The sequence below is a fragment of the Amphiura filiformis genome, chromosome 3, assembly GCF_039555335.1.
Source record: "Amphiura filiformis chromosome 3, Afil_fr2py, whole genome shotgun sequence".
Classification (NCBI taxonomy): Eukaryota; Metazoa; Echinodermata; class Ophiuroidea; order Amphilepidida; family Amphiuridae; genus Amphiura; species Amphiura filiformis.
The window spans coordinates 52,207,184-52,220,845 of record NC_092630.1 but is presented as its reverse complement, the minus strand read 5'-3'; the positions used below and the strand labels follow the sequence as shown (position 1 = coordinate 52,220,845).

General features: G+C 34.5%; 1 protein-coding gene across 1 annotated transcript in view; it reads left to right on the top strand.

The window, feature by feature from the left end:
* The window catches only part of LOC140148701 (plexin-A1-like), a 124,515-nt gene extending 115,200 nt beyond the window's left edge, over window positions 1-9,315 (top strand). Inside the window, exons 20-29 of the mRNA XM_072170742.1 lie at window positions 396-624; window positions 1,201-1,358; window positions 1,999-2,264; window positions 2,691-2,904; window positions 3,203-3,554; window positions 3,736-3,923; window positions 5,673-5,842; window positions 6,405-6,617; window positions 7,268-7,427; window positions 8,132-9,315. Coding sequence (XP_072026843.1) covers window positions 396-624; window positions 1,201-1,358; window positions 1,999-2,264; window positions 2,691-2,904; window positions 3,203-3,554; window positions 3,736-3,923; window positions 5,673-5,842; window positions 6,405-6,617; window positions 7,268-7,427; window positions 8,132-8,227 — 2,046 coding nt within the window. The 3' untranslated portion in view covers window positions 8,228-9,315. The remainder of the gene's footprint in view (window positions 1-395; window positions 625-1,200; window positions 1,359-1,998; window positions 2,265-2,690; window positions 2,905-3,202; window positions 3,555-3,735; window positions 3,924-5,672; window positions 5,843-6,404; window positions 6,618-7,267; window positions 7,428-8,131) is intronic.
* Window positions 9,316-13,662: the final 4,347 nt, after the last annotated feature.

Sequence of the window (13,662 nt, the reverse complement as noted above, 5' to 3'; positions counted from 1 at the left end):
CAGCATCTATCTTGCTATTCTGCATTATTCTGCAAATTCTGAAATGTGTCATTTATTTGATTGTTTTCATATCTGATGTGATCAAGCAAAATCAGTTGGAAGTTGGAAATATTGATTATGTCATGAGATATAGCCAGACAAGGAAAGTATTTCCTATTGTTTAGGACACTCTTTAACTGCTCATATCTTTTTAACTGGTTGTCCAAATTCTATGAGGTTTTCTACAAAATTAGGCTTGGCAAAATGTTGTTTACAATCATATAAGAAACTGAAAATTAGAATGTCCTACTTCAGACTGATTTTGCTTGATCACACCACATATTTGTTTGTATTTGTGTTATGGCTAGTATATAAAATCAATATCTAACCATTTCTATATATTTGTTTGAAAACAGGTAACACATGGTAACTTGAGGTTTGACATAGGTTTTGTGAGGTACCTGCCTCCAGACTTGCCTTTAGTACTGTTCATAGGCCCTGCTGTAGGAGCGTTCCTACTATTCCTCATCATCATACTGATCATAGCAATCTACAGACACATTGGGGAGAGGGATAGAAGGATTAAACGCCTGGAGAAGCAGAGGGATGAGATGGAGATGAGAGTCGCACAGGAGTGCAAGGATGGTGAGTTCTCTACAAGTTCATGTTCAAAGTTGTAATATGTATATATGTTAGATGGAGAGAACACAGTTTACTCATTTGAACAGTGCACTATGTATTAAATGAAATACGAAAGTATGGTTTAGAGCATAATATGTACCAAAAAATACAAAACTTGTAAATATTGTTTACAACATATGCAGACAATCTGAAAAAGAGAAATTCCAATTGAATGAACGCAGCTTTCAATAGCGTGCCGATTTTTGCGTACACTGTGCGATGTACACCAGCATGTGTGACTGTGCATGTGTAGGCGCGGAAGCGAATCCAACCAAGCCAACTCACTTGTGATTGGTTAGCAGTGTATCCCCAAGGTTATGCATTTGTGTTATAGTTTGAAATACGCGATATACAATTGCAGTTGGATAGCGTACAGCTGTTGAAAGCTGTGTTCACTCAATTGGAATTCCTACTAGAGTGGTGGTAATTGCATATGTGAAGAAACTGATACACTTATTGGTAAACTATGCATCTATTGTTATGGTCAAACTTTTTAATGGATTATGTAACTAATTATTGCTCTCTGTTATATCTATGCAGCTTTCACAGAGCTTCAAATCAGTGTGTTGACTGTGAGCGGAGACGTGGAAGGTTCTGGCATTCCATTCCGTAATTACAGAGGTTATACATCAATGGTACTCTTCCCTGACAATCCTGACCATCCAGCCCTCAGAGAAATACCAGTTGCCAAGGAAAAGGTAAGGAGCCAACAATTCGGATTTTTCAGTTGAGTTGTTCTTTGAGATGCAATAAGATCAAAGGGCCCCAATACAATAGGTAATTACAATAAGAATATCATCCCGATCATATTCTCAATAAAATATCTGCCACTGACAACGGCACTTAGCCCAATGTAAACTCGATTTATGTTTTGAGTACTTGTTTACTTAAAAGGGCATTTTGTGATCCACAGCCTTATCCCCCAACTTTTCTCAAAAAAAAGTAGAAATTTTTGTACCACTGGAAACCTCTGGCTATATACTGTTTATGTTCAAAAAAAGCCTTGCAGATTAATTGGTTTGGCAAAAATATCGTCAAATTTGAATTATGTTCTGTTGTACCAGAACAAAATTGCAACACAGTGCCTATGGAGCAGTGTAATATACATAATCACGCAAAATCAAAATCAACTGAAATTTGGGGAATAAGCTTTTTTTGTGGATATCTACTGAAAAATGACATAAAAAGAGGATGCTAGGATCACAAAATACTCCTTTAATTGTCCTTCAAAGTATTTCATCTGGGGAATTTTTCCTGGAGGTGACACATATAGTTTTCATTGTTAAACTACTTTGTAATACTCAGATATTCATTGTTAAACTGCTTTGTAATCCACAGATATCCGGAATCAAGAAAGAAGTACTTCAACATGGCCTGCAGGAATTTGGCAACCTTATTGGCAACAAATCCTTCCTGAGAGTCTTCACCCACACCTTGGAGAGACAGAAGATGTTGACCACCAAAGATAAGACCAATATTGCCTCACTTCTCATGATAGCTCTTCATAACAAATTGGAATACCTTACAGAAGTCATGAAGAGTCTCATGCAGGACATGATTGCGAGATATGTACGAGAAGGCTGCCCTCATGTGCTCATGCGCAGGTAAGATGCAATGTTAAAAGATGCATGGTTGATTTGGGTGTTGGCTGGTAGGGTTAGGGTGCTGTAGATTGGGCATCGATGATGCTCAGGAGAACAAATGAAGAGGGCCATTGTGATACTTAGCTGAACTAGTAATTTTGTGTAATAATTTATAGTTATGTAAATCATGTTTCCAAATGATCTGCCAGTGAGATGTAAAATGATTAAGTAAATGTAATTGTTCCAGCTGCACTAGATTGATCTTGGGTGTGTTTTAGTTATAACTTCTATTGTGTTAAAGTGGAGCTTCCAAAAGGAAGTTATAAAAAGGAAAAAAGTAACTAAATTAATGTAGTTATAGTTTAGTCTGTATTCTTTACAAAATTGGATGAAATATATGCTTGCAACATTTTTTATATCAGATCCATTTATTTGTTGACATTTCAGGAGTGACACTGTCGTAGAGAAACTTGTCAGTCATTGGGTCGCCTTCCTGATGTATGACTTTGTCCGAGAGACTGCTGGTCAGCCTATGTTTCACCTGTACTATGCCATCAAGCAACAAGTGGCCAAAGGTCCTGTTGATGCTATCACAGGAGAAGCTAGATATGGACTGAGTGAACTTAAAGTTATTAGACAGCAGACAGATTACAAAGCTATAGTAAGTGTTATATGATAGAGTGGATTCAGAATCCTCTTTTGCAGTCTCAAATGATAGTAGGGACAGGTTCTGTTGATTTGCTTAAAATAACCCATTTTGTCTATTGTTGTTGCGTGGAGGTTTGCCGCAATCTTCAGATCATGAGTCAGTGTTCGTACCGGTGCGCCACCATGCCCTCTTAATATAATTGCCATTTCCCTTCAATTGGCCAGCATGTTGTACAATATCTAATCCTGAATAAGTGAATTATAGCAGAGATATTCAATACTTATAATATGTCTTCCTTTGCCCTTTTCAGACCATATCAGCCATCGGTCTGGACCGTGAAGCTGGTCCAGTGACCGTCAAAGTCCTGGACTGTGACACAATATCCCAAGTCAAAGAAAAGATCTTAGATGCCATCTACAAAACCATGCCATACAGTCAAAGGCCTCAGAAGGAAGATCATGATCTGGAGTGGAAAGATGGGTCCCTCAGTACCATCTTACTGGATGATGATGGTGGGAGAGAGATAGAGGGAGAATGGAAGAGAATGAATACATTATCACATTACAGGGTGCCTGATGGAGCTACTTTGGTGCTTGTTAGGAGTCAAGGAATGGCTGGTACACCACATGGCTCCTTACAAAGGGGATCTCCAATTAAAAGAGGTGAATTGAATTGATATTAATTTCATTTTAATGTAGTTAGTTTGATTGTTGAATGAATGGAACAAATAAATATAACGAGTTTGTTAGCCAATTTAGAAATTAATAATGTGTGTTTTTATGTTTGTTAGATTGGGATAAGTTATTTACAATTTGTTTATTTGTTTGTTTGCCTTTACTCCAGTGGGTCAACTGTACACTCCACACAGTCCAGCATCGTCAGTAACACCCATCTTAGACATGGAGAATGGCATTGGTATCATGCACAATTGGCATTTAGTGAAGAAACAAGACCATGATAGTCTACGTAAAGGCGATAAATACCACACACTCATGGCCGAGATATATCTACCTAGGCTACTCACAACAAAGGTGGGTTCAATAAGATAACGTTTTGGTGTAGGTGATGTTGATGGAGTCAATGGGCTATTCCATTTAAAATCCACACTACCCCTGTGGAAGATTTTGGAAATATGTTCCACAGGGGGAGTATGAATTTCGAATGGAATACACATTATGCAGCTCCATTTGAAACTCACCCCCCCTCTTGTGGAAGATTCAGGTTGAATCTTTCTCAGAGGGTGTATGAAAATCAAATGGAGCTGCATAATGTACTAATCTAATTGAAATTTATATTCCCCCTGTGGAACATATTTCCAAATTCTTCCACAGGGGTAGTGTGGATTTTAAATGGAATAGCCTATACTTCATCAATATGTCAACTTATTCTCTGAGTATGTTTTAGTATAAGTTTAAAAACTTTTTCCCTTAGGCTGTCTGTGCTGTAAATATATGGGATAAAGTGTGAATGAAATGTACTTTATACTTAACTCAAGAACCACAAAATGAAGAAAAATATGTTAGTTGGTTGAAACAGACATAATCATGGTAATTGGGTTATGTTACATTTTCTGAACTTGCAGATTTTAAAAACCCATCACTTTTGTTAACAAACTATAAAACTTTCAAAATAAAAAGGACTAAAAGTCAATGCTACCTAAAAGGCCTTTCTTTCTCCTACACAATTACCACTGTGCTGTAAAAAGTAATCATTTTGATCAGAGATGAGATGGTATTGTTGATGTGAAAAGAGAGAGGGTTGTCCCTTGTCTGTAGAAAAAAGGCACTCTCCTGCAATAACCTTTTTAATCTATGATATTTGTCAGGATGAAGCAGTGATATGTATTAACTGTGAATTGCCTGAAGGACCAGAGCATGCAATGTTATTGAATTTGATCAAAAATGTGGCTCAAATTACACATAGGTTTCAATAATAATAATCATGATTTTTAATGGAAGTGTAAAATGTTAAAACTGTAACATAGTAACAAGTCTGTTTTAACCGCGGGGTGTAAGGAGGTTAAATTATTATTGAAAGATGTTATCAATCACATTGTCGCATAATTGTTTGAGAAAAATATTTGCAAGACATGAAATGAAACTTGCTTCACTCACGCTGATATAAAATAGTTTTCCATCAGATGAGGTTAGTTTTGAAATTATACCCATTTTGCCACCTGACAACAAAGTTACCATTCACTGGTGTGCATGCAAGTGCCAAAATTATAGAGGTCAATTTTTTTTTCTCTGCACAGTGGATATGGATCTTGTAATAGAGTTTGTCCTTCAGGTGTTAATACGTACCCACTAGCGGAAAGTATTAAGCCATGCAGAATATGGAAACTTGGTCTATTTCACTAACTGCATATTAGTCTAGAAATTTTCAATTAAATCCAACAAGATGCTTATATTTGCATCCATTTCATCTGATACAGGACTGTAAGCAGGTGGTTATTGTGATCATTGGGGAGGGCATTGAAATAATGATTATACTCACATCATGAGGCATGTGGTCTTCTATTCTTAAAGCTACAACACTGTTGTAGACAGATGCAATTTATGAGTTTCCTACTATATACTATAAGTAACCATTTAATGATTAGTTTTGCATCACAGGACATTCTGGAGAAGTAAAAAAGCATTGTGTACGAGTTGTGAGTGTATATATTCCCCCTTGATAAAATCCAGCAATTGAGCCTGAAGCATCTATATACCTACTCTTGATGTGTAATATAATTTGAACTTAAATAACCTTTTCTTTATTGTCTTTTGTCATCGCAGGGTATTCTCCAACAATTCGTTGATGAGTTATTTGAGACTTTATTCACACTAGACTCAGACAGTAGTAGCATTCCTATTGCCATCAAGTACCTCTTTGATTTCCTTGATGAGGAGGCCAACAAGCATTGTTTAGAAGACTCAAATATTACGCACTTCTGGAAGTCAAATATGTAAGTTGTAATACAAATGATAACCGAATTTGATAAATATTGCTGAAACATTTCTTGTTATGGATAAAATAATTATAATTGAATACCTAAGTGGAAGAAGGGCCCAACTCCGCCATTTCACAAAAATTAGTTAGACCCAGCATTTATATTGCTAGCAGACAGTTATTCCTTGTGTGTGAAAGGAAAGACTCAGTCAAATCCACTCTCTAAATAATCTTCCAGGTACACTTAATCATGGTTTCTACGAATATTGGGAATATTATGGAGATGGAGTTGGGCCCTTCTGCCTCTTAGGTATTCAATTATAACTGTTAACTAATTACTAATTTACAGTAACTAATTAACTATAATTATTCAACTGTTGTATAGTTTTTCTTTGTAACAAGTTTTCAAAAGTAAAATTTGAAATATGTGCTCTATTTTGTGTTTAAAATAAATCTCAGTCTAATTTTTACTTTAAAAAAAAATTTGCAAATGAAATTCAAATTTTCCTTTAATTAAACAAAATTTTACAATATATGACTGAAACAATAACATTGTTTTCTTTTGTTTTTTGCATCAGTCTGCAGTTGAGATTCTGGGTGAACATGGTGAACAACCCCGACATGTTATTTGACATCAATCGTTCTGACACAGTACTAGCATGCATGTCTGTCATTGGTCAAACACTAATGGACTCATGTTCCGTAACCCAACATCAGCTGACCCCAGACTCACCGTCCAGTAAATTACTGTATGCTAAAGATATACAACATTACAAGGAGATGGTTGCTGGGTAAGTGATATGGAAATCAAATAATTATTAAATTAGTTCTTTTTATTGTAAAATAGATAAAAAACCGAAAGAAATGAAAAGTTAGGAAGTGAAGTAGGCGCATATTTTACTGGTCACAGTATTGAATCATACATGCAAAGTTACTCGCATGAGTAAAATTAATCGTGCAGAGCTAATCGTGCATGCATACAAGGGCGGTTTGTTTGTACGCTTACGGTGCAACCGCGAAAAAGCATTGACATCACTATCGCACTTTAGTTGAACCAAAGTTTTGACATACACTAGTTTTCTGAGTTGGAAATGAAGACAATATGACGAATGTATCTGTTTTACTTGGATATATGAATGGGTATGACCAGTGGCGCGCCCAGGAATCTTTTTGGGGGGGCAAAATTGCTGCAAAAAGTGGAAATTTTGAGTTTTTAAGGGGGGCAACAGGATCAGAGTTCTGACTGGGGTTGCATTTCCCCTCTGCCCCTCTCATGCCCCTACTGGGTATGAAGCCTTTAGAGCTGGGAGGAAGACTCTTTGAGCAGTGATATATTTATATACAGAAGTGGAAATAATCATCCAAAACATCCATACTAGAGTATGATGTGTCCACCTTTCATTAATTCACATTTATGTGCTTTGTCTCATCAAACAAACAGGTATTACAGAGATGTGCAAGACTACCCTACTATCAGTGACCAGGACATGCACGCAGCTCTAGCCAATCATTCCCAAAGACATAACAGTGAGAGTAACTTCCAAGCTATCAATGCTCTCAATGAACTCTACTTTTGTTATGCCTGTATATATAGAAGTCAGGTGAGTCTAGGCAACCAAACTGAATTCTGAACAAGAAATGTCTTTAAAAAAGACAATGCCATGGATAAAGATCATGTTTCATAATTTTGCATTGACAAGTACTTGGAATGCTAGTGATTTTTGTGTGTGTGACACAACCAATCGGGTGGGAAATATGTTTGACTTTAAATCTTAATTTCTGTAGCAAAAACTGTAAACTATTCCAAATGCTATGACACTAATGCGTATGTTGCTGAAAGCTATCTAACAATATCAGTATCATACAAGTATTGTAAGTAGACACTGTGGAATGTTATCATGGAGTTGTACTAAATCCATATATAGTAGACATTTTAGACACATTCAGTTACTGGCAGAGGTTTAGATATTTGAATGCTATAGAATGAATCAATCTTGAAAAATCTTAAAACCAATATACCTTCAATTTACCATAGGATTGAATGAAGTCCATCATATCAAGCTATACCTATTACTTCAAAATGGATTTGAGATGACAATCATTCTAAATGGATAGAAGTCAGCTTATGAAATAAATGAACACCCTGTTATTGAACAAAGACAATTTAATATCACAGACATAATATTAGCATCTTTCTATTATTTTTAATTTGTCATCATCTTTGGCAATTCCAATTTTGTGTAAAGCAAAGATGTATGTGAATGCAATACTGACTCCCATTGCTTTGTGTGTGTTTCAATTTCAGCTGATGCAAGCTCTGGATGAGGACGAATCTACAAGGAAGCTTCAACTCGGTGATAAGCTAGACAAAATCTTCAAGCTCATGGCTGACTCTGTATAACATGAAGGAACAGCAGATGTTTCGTCAATTTATGATATGATTATTTATTTTCCATACAATGATATATGTGATTATAATTCATCAGTAATTGTTTTCATTTACATACTTAAGCTAATTAATTAATTGAGTTGATTATTAGAAGCCATCTGACAACCAAACAAGTACTTTTTTACTTGGATTGTAGTCAGAATTTATCATATACGACTGATCTGGTATATTCAACTTGGTTTGTAATATTAATTTTAACTCTGGTATGCAGAAGTTCATGAATTGATTAATTTACAATACAATGACAGTTATCAATTATGTTATTGATATGTATAAGTTTAAGGAATATGGATTAAATTGTATTATTTTCTTTGGCTTTATATGTAATAGTTAAATAGGTTGATAAAGTCTCTTTTCCCATCAAACATTTTATAGGGTCACAAAACATTTACACTGATTTCTAAATTTTTGATTGATTTTATAATTTTGATTTCTGTGAACAATTTAACAACTTGTACTTGTAATGGTGAAGAAAAAGAATATCGCCTGGTCCATATAGAATAAATAGAATAATACACACTGCTATATAAACAAGAATCTGTGTACAGACAGTATTTAAGGCAAATATGTAGGAATTTTGGATACATTTTGCACACAAAAAAATCAGGCAAAATTCACATTGGTCAATTCCAGTCAAAATCCATACACTCTAATCGAAGACATGACCTTAATCTCCCACCACACAGAGAGTGTGGATTTCAAATGGGGTTACTTTAATGGGTGACTACTTTTTAAATCTACACCCCCTGTGTGGGAGATTAAGGTTGTGTCTTCCATAGGGGTATATGGAATTTATCTGGTTTACCCTATTATCCCATCCCAAATTTTACAAAAAAATCCTTTTATAAAATTTTTATACAATAGGCTATTTATAAATAGTAAAGAATGAAGCCATTCAAAACACTACCAGCACTTGCTGAACACTAGATGGCAGTGTTCATTCTTGCAAACTGGTGTGTAATGTAGACATATTTGTGACATAAATGTTGCAGCAGTTTATGCTGATTTTACATGGTGCGTACCACCTGTACCAAATCTGTGTAACAAAATGGTAGTACAATGACTAATTAAACAGAGAAGAGGATGATAGTGTATACAAGATTGCAAAGCTTATAGCTTAATTAAAAGCTGGGATAGTAGAAATGAATAGAAATGGTGCGTTGGAAATTGACTAATATCCACTTGTTCAGTGGACAGAAATCGGGACAGAAATATATCTATATAAAGCAGTGGAAACTTGTTAACACAAAATATGTTAATACAAATTCCTAACACAAAATGTATTTTAGATCCCAATCATATATCTATACTTTATAATGACCTGATAACTTAAATTACTGTTAACACAATCTAAAAATCCAAACGCCCTGATAATTTTATTTTGTGTTAACAAGGCTCCACTTGACTGTCAGTGACTGCTAATAATGTTATATTAGGAGGTATTTTTCATATTAATCAATAATTAATCAAAAATTGTTTACTGTATTATTTACTGTCCATTAATTCCTTGTAGGGTTTTTATACCTTGAGAAAGAATGTAATTATACCATTGATAGGTTCCAAATACCCAACTAAATTATGAAAGAATATGCTTATATTACATTATTGGGAAGTTACTTGGGGATGAGAGAATAAATTATGTGGAAATAGTAATCAGTTGGCTTTATGTGGTATGGCGTTTTGGAAATAAATTATATAATTGCCTCAATATGAAAATTGATACTTAATTAATCATCAACATACTTATTTTGTAATAATTATTTATAACATTTTTAAGATCAGAAAGAAATCATGTGAGAATGTAAAGAGACCTATACTTAACCAATGTATCATATCACAAGTGTTTATTTGGAATCTGAAATTATTTATCTCTACTCAGAATCAGATTTCCTTCAAAACTTAATATTTTCTTGTTTGGTCTTGACCATTGAGAACTACAAATATTGACTAATTAAAATTGTTTATTTTTCAAATTGGTTATAAACAACTCACACTTAATGTCAGATTCCAACAACTTTGATATTAGTTATTATGGTTGTATATCATTTGAGTAATTAAATGATGTCATTGATTTGAACATGAGATACATTGTAATGATATTCAGAAAATATATTGTTAGTTGTAAAGCAAGTACACAACAACCATACAGCAAATAATAATAAAATTGGTAAAATTTGTATTAATTTGTTCCTTACCATCCTCTATAGGCCAATGTTGTGGTGTTTACCAGTAAAAAAACATCACTTAGAAAATTTTGTGTATCTTTTATTGTATTCTGTGCAAGTATTTCATAAAATTGAGGATGGTAAGGAGCATTGGGCTCTTCCAGTCGAGCTCCATACACCCTCTGTGGAAGACATAAACTCAGTCTCCTACACAAGGGGTGTAGATTTCAAATGGAGTAACCCATTCTGGTAACCCCATTTGAGATTAAGGTCATGTTTTCCATAGGTAGTGTATGGATTTGAACTGGAATAGCATCTTATCCATATGATATTGGGCTTTTGTACAATACCGTTTTGATTTGGGATTGGTTTGAAGAATGCATAGTAGATCTTGCTGGACTGCTGTGTAATTTTGAGGTGAATGTCACAAGTCAATTTGAAGCTTATTATTGTGAGTTTCAGTGGGCAACGTGCAAAGATTCCACTTGAAGACATTCCTTAATGTTTATAAACTTGACTTGTGGATCATATCAAATCACAGAACAGTCATATGTGTTAGTCATTTGTAGCATTTTTACAATGAGGACTACACACTATGATAACCTTGATACGGGACCTACTATACATTTCAAAAAGCCACCCTCAATAGTAGGAATAGGAGTACCCCCAGAGCACCATAAATGTTTTGCAACCAAAGAATTGAAATATGCAATTCTTGATGTAAATCACTTGCACACTTGTGAAAAAGAAAGAAAACAAATTTATTTTTGTATGTAGCTTAAGTAGAGACCTGTACGCAGCTGTCCAACCTATTGATGAAAAGTCGTAGCTATAAATGGTCAAATAGAATCAATCGGGGCTCAGATTGAGTATTAAACAATGAAGTACTGTTGGACTCTTTCTGTACCTGATTTTCTAGACCTATGGAAGTAGTAATAGTAATAATGATAGATATTGAAGTGATGACAAAGCAAATTGTATTTCCATTATACAATTATAATAATAGCAGTAGTATATAATGTACATGAAAAGGAAAATGACATTTGTGCTAAACATTATGGTGATAATTGTTTTTGCATAAGAGCTAAACTGTGATGTTGTATTGCAGTATAACAGTACCAGTGATGTGCAGAACAGTAGAGATGTAAGCTTTTATACAGAAATGTTGTATATGTCTTGTCACAAAGTGACACATGGGATAAGCAAGAAAGAATTTCTTGGAATTATTGAGGATTTTGTCTTTGCATAATATGTTATAGAAAACAATGGGATGTTCCAGTTGAAATCCACCTTTATTGAAGACAAGACTTTAATCTCCCAGATGGGGGTGTAGATTTCAAATAATAGTTTGGGTAACCCAATATGAAATTCACACTCCCTGTGTGAAATATTAAGGTCATGTCTTCCACAGGGGTGTATGGATTTTAACTGGAACAGCCAATTGGAATTGAAAACCACAGTCTGAACTGTACAGGCCACTGTAAAAAAATTGTTAAAACCTTGAAATACAGTTTGATTTCATTTGATATCAGACACTGGTTTGACACATTTTTAGGTGGTCAAGTAAAATACTGAATTCATAAAATTGTAATTATGATAAGTGTAATATTCCACAGTAGATAGAGAAAGACATACTCTATAAATTCTGTGAATATAATATGTGAACATAACAGTGCCATTTGTAGAAATAGATTGACCATATTACAATACAGTATATTCAGGATCTTCATGATATATATAAACAGGTTTCAATTTTTATAGTCCACCATGCCCATTATCACCTCAAGTGATATATGTAGACCTTAAGTTCCTTGATTTCCATTGTAATTAACAATAGTTTCTGGCAAATTTGTTATATTGCATGTTGCATAACATGGTGCTTGGACTAACACTGTATTACATTTTCAGTATAGCTTAAAGCATTTTGATATTCTTATTTTATATTGTATAAAATCAACTTGTTGGTTCCAGTACCCATATGATACCAGGCTTGGTAAATTTACACAGTATTAGTCATATTTGTCATTTTTGTGATGCTATCTGCATTCTGCATTTTGATATCACAGTGAAATTGAAAATGTTCATTTTCTGGTAACATTGTGATAATAAAATGAATGAATTACCGACTGTTGTTTGTCATATTTTGTATTTGCAGATAGTAATTGTTACATATTGACATTCCAACTCTTGTCTGTCAAACTCCTACAATGCCTTGACCTGAGCAGTAAATGCATGGCATATATATCCCATGGATTAACAGTGAGCATAATATAATAGTAGCATGATCATGTTGTATGTCAAAATCAGACATTTTGAGAATACCCTATAGGGGACTAGAACTGTACCAACATATGAACTACGACAAATGAATTGCGCTATCCAGTGTAGGCAATTTATAGCGCATTTTTGACACAATGAACCATTTTATACTTAAGAATATTTACCCACCATGGCCCATGTTACAAACTTGTTTTGGTATGTGTTAACATGGAAACTACATTTACATCGTTATCACTCATCTATTCTGCATATTCTGAACAGATAATTCATGTAATGGCAATGAATTGACATTAATTTGTGTGGTGTAAAATGCAGTACTATGAAATAGTTACTTGATATTAAAACAAAACTCAACTTTATTGACATTTCTAAGCTGGGGTATGTTTTTTGTAAATACAACACACATAGTAATTGGATAGATTTTGTACATGATTATCAAAGCCTGATTTGGCAAAGCCTTGTAATGTTTTCTATAGGTGCCTACCCATGTATTACCTGTACTAATTGGTTGAATTAGTCTAACAAGGTTGTATAACATATATATCAACTGCTCAATGCTAGAAGTGGGTAAGTACAATAGCTGCCCTGTGTACACTTGGCAATTTACACATAGTAGGGGAGAGCGGGGAGTGTTCGCCCTAGGGGCAGGTTCGCCCACCCCTTGTTTCTCAGCACTACGGCTTTCGGGGAATCTGGTGATGGCAAAATTAGGTGACATAGGTCATTATAAACTTCTCATATTAGCTACGCGACATATAGGGACGTGTTCATCGAACTACAGCCAAAACAAAAAAATTACATCAAAACGTAATGTTTTCTTGCATTAATAATGTTGTATTATCATTGATACATAAATACAGATGGTTTTAATGGAAATCTGTATTGGGAACATAACGGGATTTGTCAAAGATTTAATGCAGTTATAAACTCCTTATTCGATCT